This window comes from Natrix helvetica, assembly GCF_964273705.1.
Source record: "Natrix helvetica genome assembly, chromosome: 2".
Classification (NCBI taxonomy): Eukaryota; Metazoa; Chordata; class Lepidosauria; order Squamata; family Natricidae; genus Natrix; species Natrix helvetica.
The window spans coordinates 164,345,360-164,364,147 of NC_138552.1; the positions used below are offsets into that span (position 1 = coordinate 164,345,360).

Here is an 18,788-nt window from a genome sequence, read left to right on the forward strand (position 1 = left end):
TGAATGGACAGGACTAACAACCTGTAAAATGGTAAAGCCTTCCTCACAGGGTCTAGGACAACTAGATGTAAACAGATTGGCATGGCCTCTGTCAACTCACTGCTACCAAATTGTCACAGGACAACTCAACATGGTCAATTCACTGTGGGGATAACTCGTAGGCAGCAGGCGGAAGAGCTGGTGGGTGGCAGAGTAGTGGTGGCAGCCAAGTCTTCCAATTTTTACAGCCCTGCCACCACTGCCACAGGTCATTTGGCAACAGTGTTTAGGCTGTGCAGTGACAGTGGGTGGGATGGGCTGTGGGAATGGCGGCTGGCCACATCCTATTTTCACACATTCTGCCACCACCATGGGGCTCCTGGAGATTTGCATGATAGCAGCAGCAGCAGTGGTAAGTTGTGTGAAAATAGGATGCATCTGGCCTCCAACATTTCCCCGCTGCCCATCCACCGCTGCCATCCCCACTGAATGTCCCAAACACCACTGCAACAGCCCACAGCTGAGAATGTGAAAATGGGATGTGCCTGACCCAATTTTAAGCCATAATAATCAGTCATGATATAAAAAGAAAACCAAATACAGCTAAATCTAGTTTTCACCAATACCCATTATTTCTCTACTAAAGAAAGAAGTTTAGAAAGTATGTCTGCACTGATGAGGAAAATGTACACCTATATTGCTGCCTGAATAGAGCTGATGAAATATTACGCAATAGAGTGAAGTTGTGTCAGCTCAATAAAATGGGACCTCCAACTGTGATTTTTCTTTTCTTAAAAAAGTGTCATAAGCTATCTTTAAATGCACCTTCTCTACTTAAACAATATTATATGAGCGAAATCATTCTTGGATGAAATTACAAGCCCTTATTGATGGTTAGGTGAATTATTGATCACAAGATAATAGATTTGGGAGCATCTCTATCAGAATAATGTGACTGCCATGCCTCCTTTTTGTTAGCAGAAGCTCATTCACGTGACTGAGCTTAAATATGGATTGTCATGCTTATGGTGAGCTTTAAGTCTAGCAAACCAGCCACCTGAAATCCTTTCTACAAAGGTAGAAAGCAATTCATAGACCTCCTGCTGTACACCCTAGTTTATGAATTTTTGTAGAACTGTGATTAACAATGTTTTGCTTGCTTTGAGAATCCATAATTGGATTGTCTAACCAGAAGCATATTCTACCACTTTCAGTAGGACTTGTTGCTACATCAGCATACTTAGGACCAGAGGTGGGTTGCAAATCCCGCCGCAACTGGTTCATTCGTGCTCACACACATGCTTGCGTGCACGATGCTTCTGCACATGCACAGAAGCGTCTGGGTGGGTGGGGCAGAACCTCCCGCCGCTACCGCCACTACTGGTTTGCCCAATCTGGGTTGAGCCAGGAGCAACCCACCTCTGTTTAAGACTCTAGCTGAAGGATTATTTGCATTATACCTCCCCATTTGATCATTTATTGATTTCTGCCCTATATATTGTATGACTTAGTTTTGAAAGATTAAAGAAAAACTCTTCTATCATTGTCTTTCCTTCTTGGAATCAATTATTGATTCACATTTTGGGTGACCCTGCTGGGAATATACTTGGTGGTGTTCCTCTCTCATCCCTCTCAGGAACCTCCCCTCCTGCCTCAACAAAGCAACATAGCAGGACTTTAGGCAATTACCGTATTTTTCAGAGTATAAGACACACCTTTTTCCCTCAAAAAAGAGGCTGAAAATCTGGATGCATCTTATTCACTGAATACAGCATTTTTTGCCTGCCAAAACCACGCCCCTTCACCAAAATGTCCGTGCACAGCCTGTAGAAGGCTTTCAGAGAGCTCCTGGGGATTGGGGAAGGCAGAAATGAATGAAAAACAGGCCTTTTTTTTTGCTCAATTTTGCCCCCCCTCCCCCCCGGAGTATTCCATAAGACTCCTAAAGGCTATGCATGCAATTTTCTTGACAAAAAACGGGCCCATTTTTGCAAAACATGGGCTGTTTTTTGCTTATTTTGGGGGCCCCACAAACCCCAGGAGCACTCTGCAAGCCCCCTAAAGGTTATTCATGCCTTTTTTTTTGAGAAAAACGGGACCATTTTTGTGAAACACAGGCCATTTTGGGGAGGTTTTTTTTAATTGGCCTCTTCAAAACCTTGGTGCGCCTTATACTCCGGTGGGTCTTATACTCTGAAAAATATGGTAGATTTAGATTTTTTTCAAAGTTCATTTTCATTCTCCCTATTTCCCCAAGTAGTCAGCAAGTTTATGCAAAAGCCATGGTGGGGCAGTTGTTAGAGTTCAGTATTGCAGGCTACTTCTGCTGATCACGGGCTGCATGCCGTTTGGCAGATTAAATCTCACCAGGCTCAAGGTTGACTCAGCCTTTCAGCCTCCCGAGGTGGGTAAAATGAGGACCTAGATTGTTGGAGGCAATAGGCTGACTCTGTAAACCGCTTAGAAAGGGCTGTAAAACATTATGAAGCAATATATAAGTCTAAGTGCTATTGCTATTATAGGTGTGTCCAATTTAGCATTCTAACAACTGATCTAACTGCTGTCCTAGAACAGGGCATCTTTTGATCATGGACGTCCAAAGGAGATGGGAGAAATGTTAAAATATATCTGAAAACAAAAACTGTGTTTCCTTTATGCATGCACTTCAACATTGCATGGACATCTGTAAGGGGCAGAGCATTCATCATGATATACGTGATGAGTCAGCAAATAAATGCAATAAATAAATAAATCATGATGCACATTTCGTGATTCTGATGAAATCTCAGGATTCTGTGAATCTCCATGAATTGTTACTTATTTCCAAATTTCTTTCCATTAGCTTGTATCAGAGGGCTAAGACTAATTAGTCTTTTTTTTAAAAAAATGGGGAGAGTGAGATTGAATGTAACAGAATCATAATTTCTCATCAGAGGTATCTCACAGAATATTTTTAAAATTGCATAAGAAGAGTATGAAACTCCCTTTTTACGACCCTGTAAACCCTTAATTTGGGCTAGAGTTTGGCCAACTGGATGGAGCTGAACATTTACTGGCCAAATGGCCTTCCTGACACCACACAGATTTTACAGCAGGTATTTCTCTTTGTACCCTGAGAGAGACCTATCTGCCTCTACCTAGGATTGAATTCTCAACCTTCCGAGTGGGAGGCAACAGTCTTCACCACTAGGCCACCACACCACTCTATAAGAAGACTATGAAAAAAATATTGAAATTTAGGATATTCAAAGTCACTATATTTCTCCTCTTGGTTTTAGGTTGTTTAGCTTTCTGGCTGTTTCTGGCCTGTAGTGAATAGCCTTCAGTGTGGTCCTTGAGCTCCCAATAATTTTATCATAAACTACGGTAGAGAGACCTGTGTTTCTAGCTTATGGTTTAATTGCTTATTTAACATTTATAAGGGTTTTTTTTAAATGAAATTGCTATGAAGGTTTTGCTGATGCCCCAGTTTCTCCAAATAATGAAAGAGAAAGATCTTTGGGAAATAAATAACACCACTAACACACACACACCTAACTTGTAAAGGCTTGTAAACATTACAATTACTAGAAATTGTTTTGGTTCTGTAACCAAATTGATTGTATATAATCATTTTGCAAACATTATAGTTAACTTTAGTTCTAAATCCACGAGTGATAATAAATTAGCAAACTGGCATTATAATATATATAGAATATCTCAAGCCTCCCACAAGCGTTTTCTCAGAAACACTTGAAATAAATGTTGTGCCTGGGATAAATATATAGCATTCAAATTCTTGCATTGTTTCCCTCTTAACTGCTGGGTTTAGCAATTTTCATCTGGCATTGCTTAGATTAGGATTAATCCTAGTGTCACATGAAGTGGCATGATCAGAGGTGGTATTCAGCAGGTTCTGACCAGTTCTGGAGAACCAGTAGCGGAAATTTTGAGTAGTTTGGAGAACTGGTAAATACCACCTCTGATTGGCTCCTGCCACCATCTATTCTCTGCCTCCTGAGTCCCAGCTGATCGGAGGGAATGGAGATTTTAGAGTATCCTTCCCCTGCCACGCCCACCAAGCCACACCCACCAAGACATGCCATGCCCACTAAGCCACGCCCACAGAACTGGTAGTAAAAAAAATTGTATCCCACAATTGGTCATGATCATTGTGAACAGTTCTTGTTCGTTAAAAATAAAGGCATTTTAGCCAATCTCTTAATTTGAAAATCTCATTCAGGGGGGGAAAAACGAAACAGTGTTTCTGGCTTTCAATATTTCAAATAGGTTAGACTGCAATGAAGAAATAGCATGTCTTTTTTCTAACAAGCCAGATTCATTGGGCCTTTTCTATTATTGATGATTACTTGACTAAAGCCCTTCCTGTCAGGCTGCAGTAGTAGAAAAGATGGAAAGTAGCCTCTCTTGTCTTCCTGTGAACTATTTCATTGCAGCTGGTCATCAGAAGAACTAAGTCAATTTACATAGTTTCAGAAATATGGAGGAGTGTGAATGTGGCATCTTTTTGCAACACCAAGAAGTTGGACCTTTTCTTAAGACCATACTGCCCAAGACATCTTTTTGGCTGAAGAGTAGCCTACTGTGTTGTTGTTGTTGTTGTTTGGAATAAAGGGATAAATGAACACAAATATTTAAATATTTTAGAATCACAGAGCCAGAAGGGCTATTCAGGGCATTGGGTTCAACCTCCTGCTGAGGTCAAAATGAACGCAGCCCAGACAAATGGCTCTGTAGATTCTGCTTAAACACAGCCAATGAAGGGGAAACCGACATTTTTGTGGGTAATTGGTTCCAGGGTCAAACAGTTCTTATGATTAGGATGTTTTTCCAGGATTCAGACAGAATCTGCTTTTTTTTGTAATTTGAAAACATTCACCTATGACTTGTACTCTGGAAGGAGAGAGAACAAATGCTGACCTTCTCTGCAACTTTTTTTCAAGATATTGAAGATTTATTTCAAGACTGCTACCGAATCGCTTCCCCGCACCAAACTGTCTTTTCTCTGTTTCTTCAGTCCTTTTTCACACAACTCACTGCTCACTGCTATTCTATAAATCTATTCGAATTCCTTTGAATCTTCCTTAAAGTATAATGCCAAGAACTGGGCACACTTGGCAGGATATGATCAAAGCAAAATAGAGCAATTGTTTTCTGTGTTTTGGACAATATGTTTTATAATCCCTAAAAGTGCATTTCTCTTGTTCCTTTCCAGTCTCAAATTATGCCAAGATTTTTTCATCTAGCCACACTATACTTCAACCCATTTCTTTCATCTATCAAGAATATTTTGATATTCTAAAAGATTTGTCATTGCCATAAGGCGTGTCATCTGCAAGTATAATACACAGTCCCTCCGCATATTTATGAAAAACCTTAATATTTTTTAGAATGAATGGTTTGCTGTTTTTTCTATACCCCTCCTCCTTTTTTTTTTTTTTTTTGGAGAAAAAGAGACATTTCCTCTCCTCTAGTCAACTAACACTTCACCAAGTCACTGGGATTTCTCAAAGTTAATGCATAAGGATTCCTGAAGTAGTACCTGAAGATGCTATTAATCTGCTCCTGGAGATATAATCTCATTCATACAGTAGAAAAGAAATATTTCTCAGCTACGTTGCACTCAATTCTCAAGGTTCACTTCTGCTCCTTTACTTTGCACCGTTTCTATATGCATCCTATTTTTTTTCGTATTTACATGAAAGTTGTTGTATAGTTACTATACATTCTTATGCTGTTCTCCCTATTTTTCCTCATTGGAACAAAAAATTGCAACCAATCCCTGGCCTCCTTAGTTTGCACTGATGAATCCTCATCCTCTGTCATCAGCTGAAACATGGTTATTTACTGTAGCTCTCCAATCCTTTGATTTTTCCTTCAAGGACTGCCACAAGCTTATTTTGCTGTAAACGTATGTCAGGTTGTTTGTAGGCACAAAGATAAATAAGTCACAATTTCAGGTAACATTCACAGGATTTGCCTGTTCGTCCTCCGGGACCGTATTCTGCCCCATACATCCCTACGACCTATTCGCTCGCACAGAGAGGGACTTCTCCAGGTGCCGTCCACTAGACAATGTCATGGGGCGGCGCCTAGGAGCAGAGCCTTCTCTGTGGCGGGCCCAGCCCTGTGGAATGACCTCCCCCCGGATATTAGGACCACTACAGACCTCCGCTCCTTCCGTGTTAAGCTCAAGACCCACCTTTTTCAAATATCTGGCCTGGCCCAACCATAACTTCGTTACGCTCCTGAGGGGTTTTTAATTCAGCAATTTTATTTAGGGGATTTTAAACTGTGTTTTAACTGTGTTTTTAGCTGTGTTTATTGTCTTTCACTTGCAGGTCTACTCCCCTCCATGCACAAATGTAATTGTCCTTGTTTTTTCGTATGTATGTGTGTCCTATGTGTATTTTATCTTTTTGACTGTACGCCGCCCCGAGTCCTTCGGGAGAGGGTTGCGGCTAATCAAATAAAATTTGATTTGATTTGATTTGATTTGATTTCCTTCTTAGGGCACAAACAGTAGAAAGTCTCCCCCCCCCCTTTTTATCCCTTCTTCAATCTCAGAGGTTAACCAAATGCAGACCCCTAACTTTTAGGGAACATTTATTAGGAATTCCTCCTTAAATACTCCTGGCCAATTCTTTTTAGTTCTGTCTGTGTATTGGCTGAGAAATTGCTCTCTGAACCTATCTTGAAAAGACAAGAATAGCTCCTACTTTTCAAGCAAGACCTCTGGAAACTCAATGGAAAAATACTACAGGTATGACCACAATTGAGCCCAAAATTCTCGTTGCTAATTGAAATAGTTGTTAAGTGAGCCTTGCTCCACTTTACAACCTTTCTTGCCACAGTGGTTAAGTGAGTCACTGCAGTTGTTAAGTTAGCAACATGGTTGTTAAATGAATCTGGCTTCTTCATTGACTTTGCTGGTCAGAAGGTTGCCAAAAGTGATCACATGACCCCAGGACACTGCAACCGTTATAGTAATAAGTCAGTTGCCAAACGACTGAATTTTGATCATGTGACCATAGGCAGTGGTGGGAATCAAGTAATTTAACAACTGGTTCTCTGCCCTAATGATTTCTTCCAACAACCAGTTTGCAAAACTGTTCAGATAGTTAACAACCAGTTCTCCCGAAGTGGTGCGAACTGGCTGAATCCCATCACTGGCCATAGGGATGCTGCAACAGTCGTAAGTGTGAAAAATGATCGTGTCATATTTTTTTACTGCTGTTGTGACTTTGAATGGTTACTAAATGAATTGTAAGTCGAAGACTAACTGTAGCCAGTCGGACATAGGACAATCTATACATTTTGTAAACGAACAAGCCAAGGAATAAGTCAAATGATTCACTGACATACATAATTACGATGAGTTTATGCCTACCTAGTGCATGTACCACCATTGCGGCATGGATGATAGTCGCAAACAGGAACATTACAGTTGTCAATGTTCTGTCCTTCCAATGCTTCCTCTATAATGGAGAGTTCTCGGGTGTTGACTTGCAACTCTCTGATGCATCCCCTGAAGCCATAAATCTTCCCAGAATTTGGATGGATGTTCATGCGATGAAAAGGGACATTTCCAAGGAATATTGGCCCAAAGGTCAGCTAAAAAAAATCATACAGATAAAAACTCCAATAAGAACAGCTGTAATTGTATACTGTTTTCTATTCATGAAAGAAAATCTGAGGGAAGAACCTCAGGAAGTTAGGTCAAGTAAATTAATAATAATATCATCGGTAAGAAGGACAAAGAAGTCTGATAGTGGATGTGGCAGTACCTGAAGACAGCAGAATAGAAGAGAAAGAACTGGAGAAGATAACAAAATATAAAGACCTACAAATAGAAATAGAACAATTATGGCAAAAGCAAGCAAGGGTTATAGTTATAGGCGCCTTGGGTGCAGTCCCAAAACAACTGGAGCACCACTTGAACACCATAGGCATTGACAAATTTACCATCAGTCAATTGCAGAAGACGACTTTACTTTTGAACTGCTTACATTCCGCGATGATATCTGTAACACATCAAACATCCAGATTTGCCTATCTCAGTTCCTTGATAAGGACTTGATAGGTAGACAAAAATGCCAAACCCAGACTGAACATCTGGCTGATTGTGTGATGATTAATAATAATAATAGTAACAATGATGATGATAATTAAATTTACAGTATATGCTTCTTGACTCAGAATGGTTTGGGCAGGGAAAGCACGGGGAGTGGAGGTTTGGCCTCATCCAAAAAACATTATTTTTTTTTAAAGTGGAGTCTGGCCCATTTTCTCTATAAGTCTGAAAAATGTCAAGAGGATAAAAGCATTATAGAATGTGACTGTTCTGAACAAGAAAAGAGGCAGCAGATATCCCAAAGCATTCAAAGTAGAAAATGAGAAGCAAAGTGCTTTACTTTTACTGAAAAGCCCCATGAGAAGTCACTTGTTAAAGAACTTGAGTAACAAGGAAATAAAAAGAAAATAACTAGAATTGTAGAATCCTTTATCCAGGAAAGGAGGGGCAATTATTGCTGAATCTACTTCCCAAATTAGCAGCAGATACATGCAGCTATACCAGTGACGTGCGGTGAGGTTTATGACTGGTGAGGCACTGACACAGTGCTGAGTTTCAAATATTTTTAGACTTGTGGACTTCAACTCCCAGAATTCCACAGCCAGGCATGTTCAGTTCCAATTTAAAGCGACAGCATTTGTTTTTCTCCTTTGCTCCTTCTTTCTTTTTCTTTTTCTTCTCCTTCCCCTCCTTCCTCCCTCTCTCCCTTCCTCCCCCTCTCTCAAACACACACACACACACACACACACACACACACACACACACACACAGAAGTTGGATTGGACTATCTCTCCTACCCCTTCCCTCTCTCACTCACTCTCAAACAACCCCCCCCCCCACAAAAGTTGGATTGGATATCTCACTCACTCTCAAACAACCCCCCCCCCAAAAGTTGGATTGGATATCTTTTCCAGTGGCTTGAAAGCAGCTCCTCTGCCACCACCACCCATTCCCCTGCTGCCTTTCCCAAACACCTCCACCATTGCAAATGCAGCCTGCTGTCTGGGTGGGAAATGCCTGGAACACAATAAAGCCCACCCACCACCTCCTGCTGGCAGGCTGGGGTGAGAGGAGAGGCAGAGAAGCCGGAGGGGAGCCTTCCAAAAGAAAGAAGCTGGGGGGGGGGGAAGTGTGTGTACTACAGCATGGCTCTTTGCCTGGCTTCCTGCCTCCTCCTGTGGTCTCCTCAGTGCTCACTTGTGCTCTCCCTCCCCAAGTGTAGTTTGATTGCAGGTGGAGCCACGTTGCCTTTTCAAACTTGTAATCAGTGAAGCTGGGCTAGATTTTTATATAGTTTTATCCAGCTGTGTGTGTGTGAGAGAGAAATGAATGGGGGCCTGGGGAGGAAGTCACTACACTTGGGGAGGGAGAGCACCAGTGAGGTTAAGCAGAGTCATCCACGGTGAGGCAGCAACTAGCTCAGCTTTTTCCTTTTACTTTTTTTTTTCATGATGAGAGTGGTGAGGCTGTGCCTCACTTGCCTCACCTGACTGCACGTCACTGAGCTATACTAATAAAGACCTACTCTTTCTGGGCAGCCAAACTCCCCCCCCACACACACAAAAATGACCAGCAACAAAACTAATTTTGTCTATGGAGATTCTCAGTCATCCAGGTCAGGGTTGTTCAAAGGTGCTTTTCCAAAAGGTAACTGGACTTTTTTTTATTTTTCCTTGAAGACTTTTTGCTCCTCATCCAAGAAGCTTCTTCATTTCTTAAAAAAGCTTCTTGGATGAGAAGTGTTTTTCAAAGAAAAACAAAGACAGTTGCTTCTTGAAAAGGCATCTTTTGGAAAATTAACTTTGTTTTTCCTTAATTTTTTGTGCCCTAAATATGATAGCCTAATCAACGAATGTTTAGTGTTTAGGAATTAGGCGGTTATAAATAAACTAACTAAACAAATTTCATTAATTGTTTGCTTCTACATTTATTTAACACAAAGCATAACAATTGCTCCTGAATAATGTTTTTCTTCTTCTTTTGCTACCTTTTTGTTGGGCAGGGAAAATTATTATAAAACCATTGAGTGTGAGTTAGAGATGATAGGTATTTCATCTTAATGTGTATGGAATTATCTAAATTACAAAAAGGTGTCAGTCTTAATATACAAACTTATCACTGTGGTACATGTTCCCAGTGTTCATAAATGAACTGCTTTGTGTAAGCAATCCATCAACTGTCTTAGCTGAACATGAAGCTTTAGTAGCCCCTTAGGACAACCACTAGGGAATTCTCCCATACAAATCCCACTGAAATTAAGCTGTAGCAAGAGACATATTGTTCACAGCAGTGGGAAATGCAGGAGAATCCCCCCCCCCCAGTTGATTGCATCTTAAATGAACATCATTATTAACACGCCTCAACTAATTCATAATTTTGTCACGGGCACTTTGTAAGAGATATTAAAATAGATGGGCTACAGAAGTGGTATTCAGCAGGTTCTGACCAGTTCTGGAGAACCGGTAGCAGAAATTTTGAATAGTTCAGAGAACCAGTAAATACCACCTTTGACTGTCCCTGTCTCCATCTATTCTCTGTCTCTCGAGTTCCAGCTGATCGGAGGAAATGAGGATTTTGCAGTAGCCTTCCCCTGGAGTCGGGAGGGAATGGGGATTTTGCAGTCACCTGTCCTGGAGCGGGGAGGGAATGGAGATTTTACAGTATCCTTCCCCTGCCACGCCCACCAAGCCATTCCACGCCCACCAAGCCACGCCCACAGAACTGGTAGTAAAAAAAATTTAATCCCACCACTGATGGGCTAACATTTGATTTGAGGTTCTACTTGGCAAGTTCACCTGAGTCATTTGCACTGGCAGAGAGATCCTCTGACGGACAGAAGAAATTTCATCTGCAGCCATTTCAATCAGACAATAACCTTCAGGACTGCCCGAAGACACCATATAGCTGGAAGGAAAGAGAGAACTCATTACTGTTTTGGAAGTGAACAAGAAAGACTATGAAAGCATGCCACTAACACGAATGGTATGTTTATTCTGGAAGGCAGGCCTGATTCTGATAGCTTTTCACACTTCAACAACACCTGTAAAAGAACACAGACTGGTTAGCAGATAGATAGCTGAGAATATGACAGTTCAGCAGACTGAGTCTATGAACCAGAGCCAATGCTTGGGGCTACCTGTATTGCTTTGCCATGGCAGCATGCATTTAATTGCCGGAAGATTTATTACCCACCTTTTATCAAAGGACTGAAGAATGGCTATAATCAATCAATCAAAACTCTGGAATGACTGGAAAACAAAGCCCCATAGTAAGGCAACATTGGGTTTAAAATCAAGGGGAGCAGATAGGCCAAAGAGAATAGCTGATCATGGAAGGACCTTCTCCCTGTTAACCCCCTTGCCTTGTACACATTTACCTATGGTGCACCAGAAGCCGAGAAGAAATTAGGGCATTTATTTATTTATTTGATTTAAATAGCTGCCCATTTCAGCAAATGACTCTGGGTGGTGGCCCTCAATTCAATAAAATGCGTGATATGCCACCTGAAATGATAGGGACAGACACACAGTTCCTTCCCCTGCTACAGGAGAAAGAGCAGGGCAATCCAGAATGAATGGCTGTACCTCTGATTTCACTCGGATAAGGTTTATCTGAGCTCATGAAAGGTGCCAGCAATGTATAATCTACGAAGGAGTGTCAAACATCAAAGCTAAAGGCATTTGTAATATAAATATCCCAAAATTCAATACTGTGTTAAGAACGTGAAGAGGGGAGTGTCGGTAAAAGTGATAAAGTGTTGTTATGAGGGGGATAGGAATGCTACATATATTCTCAACGATAAAAAAAAAATCCATCCCTAAAGGAGGGCTTTCCTGTAATTGTTCTTAGTTATTATTTTTCTGAGAGGGGGAAAAACCCCAAGAGTGTTAATTATTATTTCAGGGCTTGATAAATGAGACACCATAATGCGCAAGAATTTAATTAAAAAGAGCCCTCAGATCAGCGAAGACATTCTTTCTCTCCATGCTTCTTTTGGAAATCCCATTTAACAGCTGAACCCCAATGATGAGTTCCTCGCAGGAATCCGTGGCGTGCTTTATGATCCCCATCCATCTTCATGGAAAGAGCCAATCTGCATGAGAGTGCTATTTTCCCATTCCCAGTGAAACGAGAATAAAGCCATTAAGGCCAGGGTGATCTATAATCTCTTTGGATTTCTTGTCATCAAAATAAATCAAGGTTCTGAACTAGTAGCTAGTGTTTTGGGTTTTTTGTATGTTAATATGGTATCAACATACATCCCATTTCTGGGCTGCCACACTGAATTTTGCAATCTTATTGCCTATCTTCCTTGGCAGAGAATCAAAGGAACAGTCTTCAATACAATTTTCAATGTTCTTGTCTATATGCATACAATGAACAGCTTTCTTTCTTTCTTTTTCTTTCTTTCTTTCTTTCTTTCTTTCTTTCTTTCTTTCTTTCTTTCTGTCTGTCTGTTTTTCTGTCTTCCTTTATTCTCTCTCTCTCTCTCTCTTTCTTCCTCCCTCCCTCTTCCTCCCTCCCTCCCTTTTCCTCCCTCCCTCTTTCTTTCTTTCTTTCTTTCTTTCTTTCTTTCTGTCTGTCTGTCTGTCTGTCTTTATTCTCCCTCTCTCTTTCTTTCTCTTTTTCTTTCTTCTTTCTCCCTCTCCCTCCCTCCCTCTCTCCCTTCCTTCCTTCCTTCTTTCCTTCCTTCTTTCTTTCTTCAAATTATATGTCATCCATCCCTTCCCAATGAATCTGGAGAGCTAAAACAAGGGAAAAAATACAATAGACAAAAATGATAAGTAAAAAATGGCAAGAATGACAAACCAAACACAGACAGGGATAAAAAGATATAAACTCACACAATCCAAAGGAGGCTCTGCTCACGCTTGCCAAAGGGCTGGGCAAAGAGCCAGGTTTTAAAGATTCCTTTTAAATAACAATAGGATGGAGACTACTCAAATCTTAAGGGGGAAACTCATGCCAGAAGGTAGGTGCTACTACAGAGAAGGCACATTTAAAGTGACCTGATAGTGTTTATTTGAAGGAACCTGAAGCACATCAACCCTGCCAGATCAAATCAATCATGCAGATACTATAGAAGACAGATGGTCCTTCAAGTAACCAGTCCCTATGCCATGTAGAATCATGTAGGCTAATGACCAGGATCTTGAATCAGAAGCAAACTAGCAACTTTCTAACTGCTGGTTTGAAAAAGATGTCAAAGAGACCATCTACATTAAGACAGAATCATAATATCTCTCAACAGAGGGGGAGGGATATGACACTACCTATCTCCTGTTTACAACACAGTCCTTTCAGCAACTCCAATAGGGTTCCATATCCATTTGCACTATTCAGGTCACCCTGAGGGCACAGATAAACCCCCGAGTGACCTCAACAATTCCTGAAAGAGTGCTAATGACCAGAGGACTGCAAGGAATATAAATCAATCCATCATCCAACATTCATCCAGAACTAAAAAAGTTTCTTGGAGGAAAAGCAAATGTCTTCAAAGAAAAACAAAGTCCAGTTGACTTTTGAAAAAGCATGATTGAGACTCTCCATAAATAAACTAGTATAGATCGTGAATCAGATGTATTAAATGGACATGATGAGGCATGCACATTGCTGTCTGTGCTGCTGCATTCTGGACCAGCTGTAACTCCTAGGTAGTTTTCAACGTCATTCCTATGTAGAACACATTGCAGTAGTCAAGTCATGAGTTTAGCAGGGCATGATAAGTATCAATGACCCCCCTCTCTAAAAAGGGTGAAACTGGCACAGATGAAATTGTGCAAAGGCTTTCCTGCCAGAGCTGCGAGCTCTTTATCAAAGCAGGAACTACAAGTCCAGGAAGACACACACACACACCAGATTGTGCACCAGCCTTGAATGTGTAAGTAAGACCCTATCAGAGGTAAATGATGAAATATCTCCAAGTCTAGAGAGCCCAAATTCCTACCATCCTATCAAAGGCACTTAGTCTTGGATGGATTGTTTTGGAGATGGTTCCTCTCTATCCAAACATGCTTAGCATCGAGGCACCAGGACCTAGATCAGTGGTGGCTAACCTTTTTTCCATCGCGTGCCAAATGCAGGGGGAGCACAGGGGGTTATGTGCGGGCGTTGCCATACTCAGAATGCTATGTCCATGCGCACTTGACCTCCCGCTTTTGGCATGCGATGGACCTATTTCTCACCCTCCCCAGGCTCCAGAGGCTTTCTAGGAGCCTGGTGAGAGTGAAAACAGCCACCCCCAGCCCCACAGAGGCCCTCCTGAGCCTTCAGGAGGCTTCCCTGAAGCTTCCTCAAGTGCGAAAAATGGCCCTTCGGGCAAACCGAAAGTTTGTTCCTGACAAAAAATGGCCGAAAAAGAAGGCCAAAGTCAGATAGCCAATACGTGCATACGCGCTGGAGCTGACAGGCAATGCCTTGCGTGCCCTAACAAATGGCTCTGTGTGCCACCTGTGGCACACATGCCATAGGTTCGCCATCACAGACCTAGATCAACAGACTCATTTAGATGGCCCAGGATCAAAAGATATAATTGTACGTCTTGAGTGTACTTGATGCTGTTGAACTTCAAACCAGCAGATGACCTTGCCTAGTGGTTTCACATAGGGAAAAACAATAGTAGCATCTTACAGAAGATCTAACTCTTGCCTTTTTTCTTATAACCAACACTGAAAGAAACCAGCCCTGGAGAAAGGAAGAGAAATGGTGCCTTCAATAAATAATCCTCACAGAAGCCCAGGAGATGTACTAGGGTCCTCCCTACCAAGTGGAGATCAGATCCACTTAAATAGACTTCTGGATCAGCAGATGTAATAAGGATGTAGAAATAGTGACATTTGGCCTCTCTTATCCATGTATGGTCAGATTCATTTTAAATTTCTTTCAACAGCTCTTTAGGTCTCTCTTCTGGAGCTTCATACCCCAGAGCTCCTTGGTCAACCAGTGTACAAGGAGACGCTGAACAGAGACAATAAAATCCAAAGCCCTGACATCTTCCCATTCCAGTCAATGATTAGTATCTTGGCTGAACTCCCCATAAACTAGCAGAAAATATCACCCCTCCCATTAGCTTGTAGACAATAGATTCATTCAATTCCTGAATTGCTGGATTACCCATTTAAATTAAAGAAGCCCTTTCTGCCTTCTGTTGAACTTTTATACTGCACAAGCCAGAAAGAAGGATGTGAAAATATCTATACACCCCTTGCATTCTGGACATAAACTGTTTCAACTTCTACCCTCAAAACAATGCTATAGGGCTCTGCACATCAGAACAACTAGGCACAAAGACAGTGCTTTCCCCCATGCCATCACTCTGTTAAACAACTAATTCCCACAACACTATCAAACTATCTAGAAAGGCAGTATTAATGTTATTATTCTCATCTTCCCTATTCCCTATCTCCTTATCTTCTTATAACTATAATTTTGTTGCTTGTATCTTATGATTTGAATTGTTCAATTAGTATCCTAGTATGATTAATGTTGATTGCTTATTTAGTATTCATGACTATCACTAAGTGTTGTATCTAATGTTTTATGATGAATGTATTTTTACAATGACTATGATAATGATCTATCACTATTGTGGTATGTATGTACACTGAGAGCTTATGCACCAGAGACAAATTCCTTGTGTGTCCAGTCACACTTGGCCAATAACGAATTCAATTCAATTCAATTCAATTCTATTCTATTCAATTCTATTCTATTCTATTCTTTAAAGCAATACTTCCAGTATTTGAAATTATAATGACAGTCCTCTGGCTATTCTATTCTATTCTATTCTATTCTATTCTATTCTATTCTATTCTATTCTATCCTATCCTATCCTATCCTATCCTATCCTATTCCATTCCATTCCATTCTTTAAAGCAATACTTCCAGTATTTGAAATTCTAATGACAATCCTCTGGCTCTTCTGTCTTTTGCTTTTAGGCTTCTTTGCCCAGGTTCCTTCAGAATGAGAAAAGAAGGTTATGGATGTATCAATTGAACCCCATGTACTGCTCATAAGCCTAATACATACTTTCCAGAGCCTGCCCGGGTGTCTAATTTCCAGTTTTTTTTCTCCCCAGAAAAAAAAGTGTAGTTGATCAAATTAGGGGAAAACATCAAATGATCAATTGAATTCAATTCAGTACATATATATATATATATATATATATATATATATATATATATATATATATATATATATATATATATATATATATATATATATATATATATATATATATATATATATATATATATATATATATATATATCTTTTTTTCTAGATAACAAAGTGACCTTATGCCAAGAAAGATGACAAGTGGGAAAAAAATGAATAGAATAGTGTTTTCAGTTACTTGGCAAAATGGCAAGTAGTATTTTCTTAGTGTTGAGCTTGTTTTGATGTTTCTGTGTTCCTGGTAAACATGTCAGTTTTAATTTTCAGCTGCGTTTAAAAAAAACCAATAAGATTGCTTTGCCTTCCTTTGGTGAAAACTGCAGAAAGGTTGGCGAACATCACTTGATTTCACAAGCAGATTGAAAGCACGTTTTCTTTGTATATAACTTTTTACTAAAACTTTTAAGCAAGAAGATAAAAGCTAATATAAAATAAGAAAGAAAAAACACACACATACACACACACACACATATATTTCTTTGTTATTTCTCTACAATGTTTTCTTTTCTTTTCTTTCAAAGTAGAAAGCACTTTTGTTGCTTTTGATTTTTAGAATCATTTTCAAGAATGCCAAGTAGTGTCCTTGGAAAGCTACATTTCCTCCAAGATTTCACCAGGACCTCCTCTAGCTGTGTTTGACCTATAGCCACAATTAAGATCAGCATTCCTGTCATTAATCAAGGCAATTGTTAACTGTGTCGTGCCCAATTCTATGACCATTTTTACCATTGTTGTTAAATGAATCCCCGCAGTTCTTAACTGAATCATGCGGTCTTTAATCAAGTCTGGCTTTTTCCATTGACTTTGCTTGTCAGAAACTGGCAGGAAGTTTGTAAATGGTAACCACCTGATCCCAGGTGACTGCAACCATTGTAAATACATTCTGGATGACAAGCAACAGAATAACAGTGATCACATGTAGGGGTGGGCTTCAAAAATTTCAGCAACAAGTTCTCTGCTTGGTTGCTGGGCGGGCGTGGCCATGGTGGGCATGGCCTAGCTGTTCTCCTGCACCCCGGGGGGGGGGCGTTTTCACCTTCCCCATGTTCCGGAGGTTTTCCTCAAGCCTCTGGGAGGGTGAAAACCTCCTCCCCTGGAATCTAGAGGCCCTCCAGAGACCAAACAGGCCCATTTTCAGCCTTCAGGAACTTCCAGAAGGCCCATTTTCCCCCTCCCTCAGCCTCCGTGTGGGCCCTGCACTTATCTCGCATCAAAACGGGTCATGTGGAGACTCCTGGGAGAGGTGGGGCAGGGCGGGGTGGGCAGGGCTAGCCAGGGGTGGGATTTGGAGGTTCTCCAAATGGGTCATAACATTAGCTATGGATTCTCTTGAACTCAGGCAAACGCATAGCAGCCCACCCCTGATCACATGACCATGGGGATACTGTGCTGGTTTTAAAGTGAGGATTCCTTGTAAGCCATATTTTTCAGTGCTATTGTAATGCTGAACAGTCACTAAATGAATGGTTGTTAAGTCGAGGACTACCTGTAACCAGCCAGACTCTTGTTCCTCTGCCCTACCAAAAGTTCACATCTTAATTTCACCTGACAGCAGGACAAGAAGCAATGGGTGGAAGCTTGTTCCAACCTGGAACGCAGAGAAATTTCCTGACAGGGAGAACAATTAGTCAGTGGAACAGCTCCTCTCCCAGTCCTCTATTGCTGGAGGTTTTCAAGAAAAGATTGTCTGGGATGGTATAAGGACTCCTGCCTTGGGCAGGTGGTTGGACTAAAAGCCCTCCAAAGCCTATAAAACGTAGAATCTTTCTTAAGCTGCCTATGGCAGATCAGGATAGAAAGGAGGAATGGCCAATGTTTGTACCTTTCCTCTCCCATTCAGTCTGGCCTAAACATCCTAACAAGGAAGCATGAGGTGCTTTGACTCCATGAGACCTTTCTTCTAAGCTTGTACCCTTCGGTAAAGGGTTTCCTGGAATGCTCATGTAATTCTGCAGCATTGTTTGATCACACAGACAATGCAGAAAGCATGTTTGAAAAGGAAGACTGAGCACTAAGCACATTAATAAGCCAATTTTTTAAACATTATGATAAAAAGCCTCTAGGGACACCCCACCTCACAGCCAACTAGAATACTGCCCCACTAAAGTAGTCAGTAAAATGAAGTAGATTTGGCTAATATGTCCACGCCTATATTATAAATTGAGGTTCAGAAACGTTGCAATGCCTTAGCCCCCTAAAATGAGAATGTTATAAACCTAAATGACTTAGGTTAGGAGAATACTTCCGCAAAGTAAATTGTAAATAAAAGTATACCCATTTTAGAGATATGAATACAGATTAATGCAAATTGTTCATAGATCTTTTGGCAGAACTGTAGCCTTGATTCCTGTCTCCAAAATCCTATCTTTCAAATGAGTTAAAGCAGGGGTCACCAAACGTGGCAACTTTAAGGCTTTTGGATGTCAACACCCAGAATTCCCTAGGCAGACTGTCTGGCTGGGGAATTCTGAGAGTTGATGACCACTTCTTAAAGTTGCCAAGTTTGGAGACCCCTGACTTAGAGAAAGAGCTGTATTTAATACTTGGTCTGCGAGAACA

General features: G+C 40.8%; 2 protein-coding genes across 2 annotated transcripts in view; both read right to left on the reverse strand.

Annotated features, from left to right (window-relative positions):
- The window catches only part of LGSN (lengsin, lens protein with glutamine synthetase domain), a 383,291-nt gene that overhangs the window by 270,402 nt on the left and 94,101 nt on the right, over window positions 1–18,788 (reverse strand). The gene's annotated exons all lie outside the window — the stretch shown is intronic.
- Window positions 1–18,788, reverse strand: part of EYS (eyes shut homolog) — a gene marked incomplete at both ends in the record, with an annotated part of 387,634 nt that overhangs the window by 111,342 nt on the left and 257,504 nt on the right. The window contains 2 exons of the mRNA XM_081943885.1: window positions 7,370–7,593; window positions 10,849–10,957. Coding sequence (XP_081800011.1) covers window positions 7,370–7,593; window positions 10,849–10,957 — 333 coding nt within the window. The remainder of the gene's footprint in view (window positions 1–7,369; window positions 7,594–10,848; window positions 10,958–18,788) is intronic.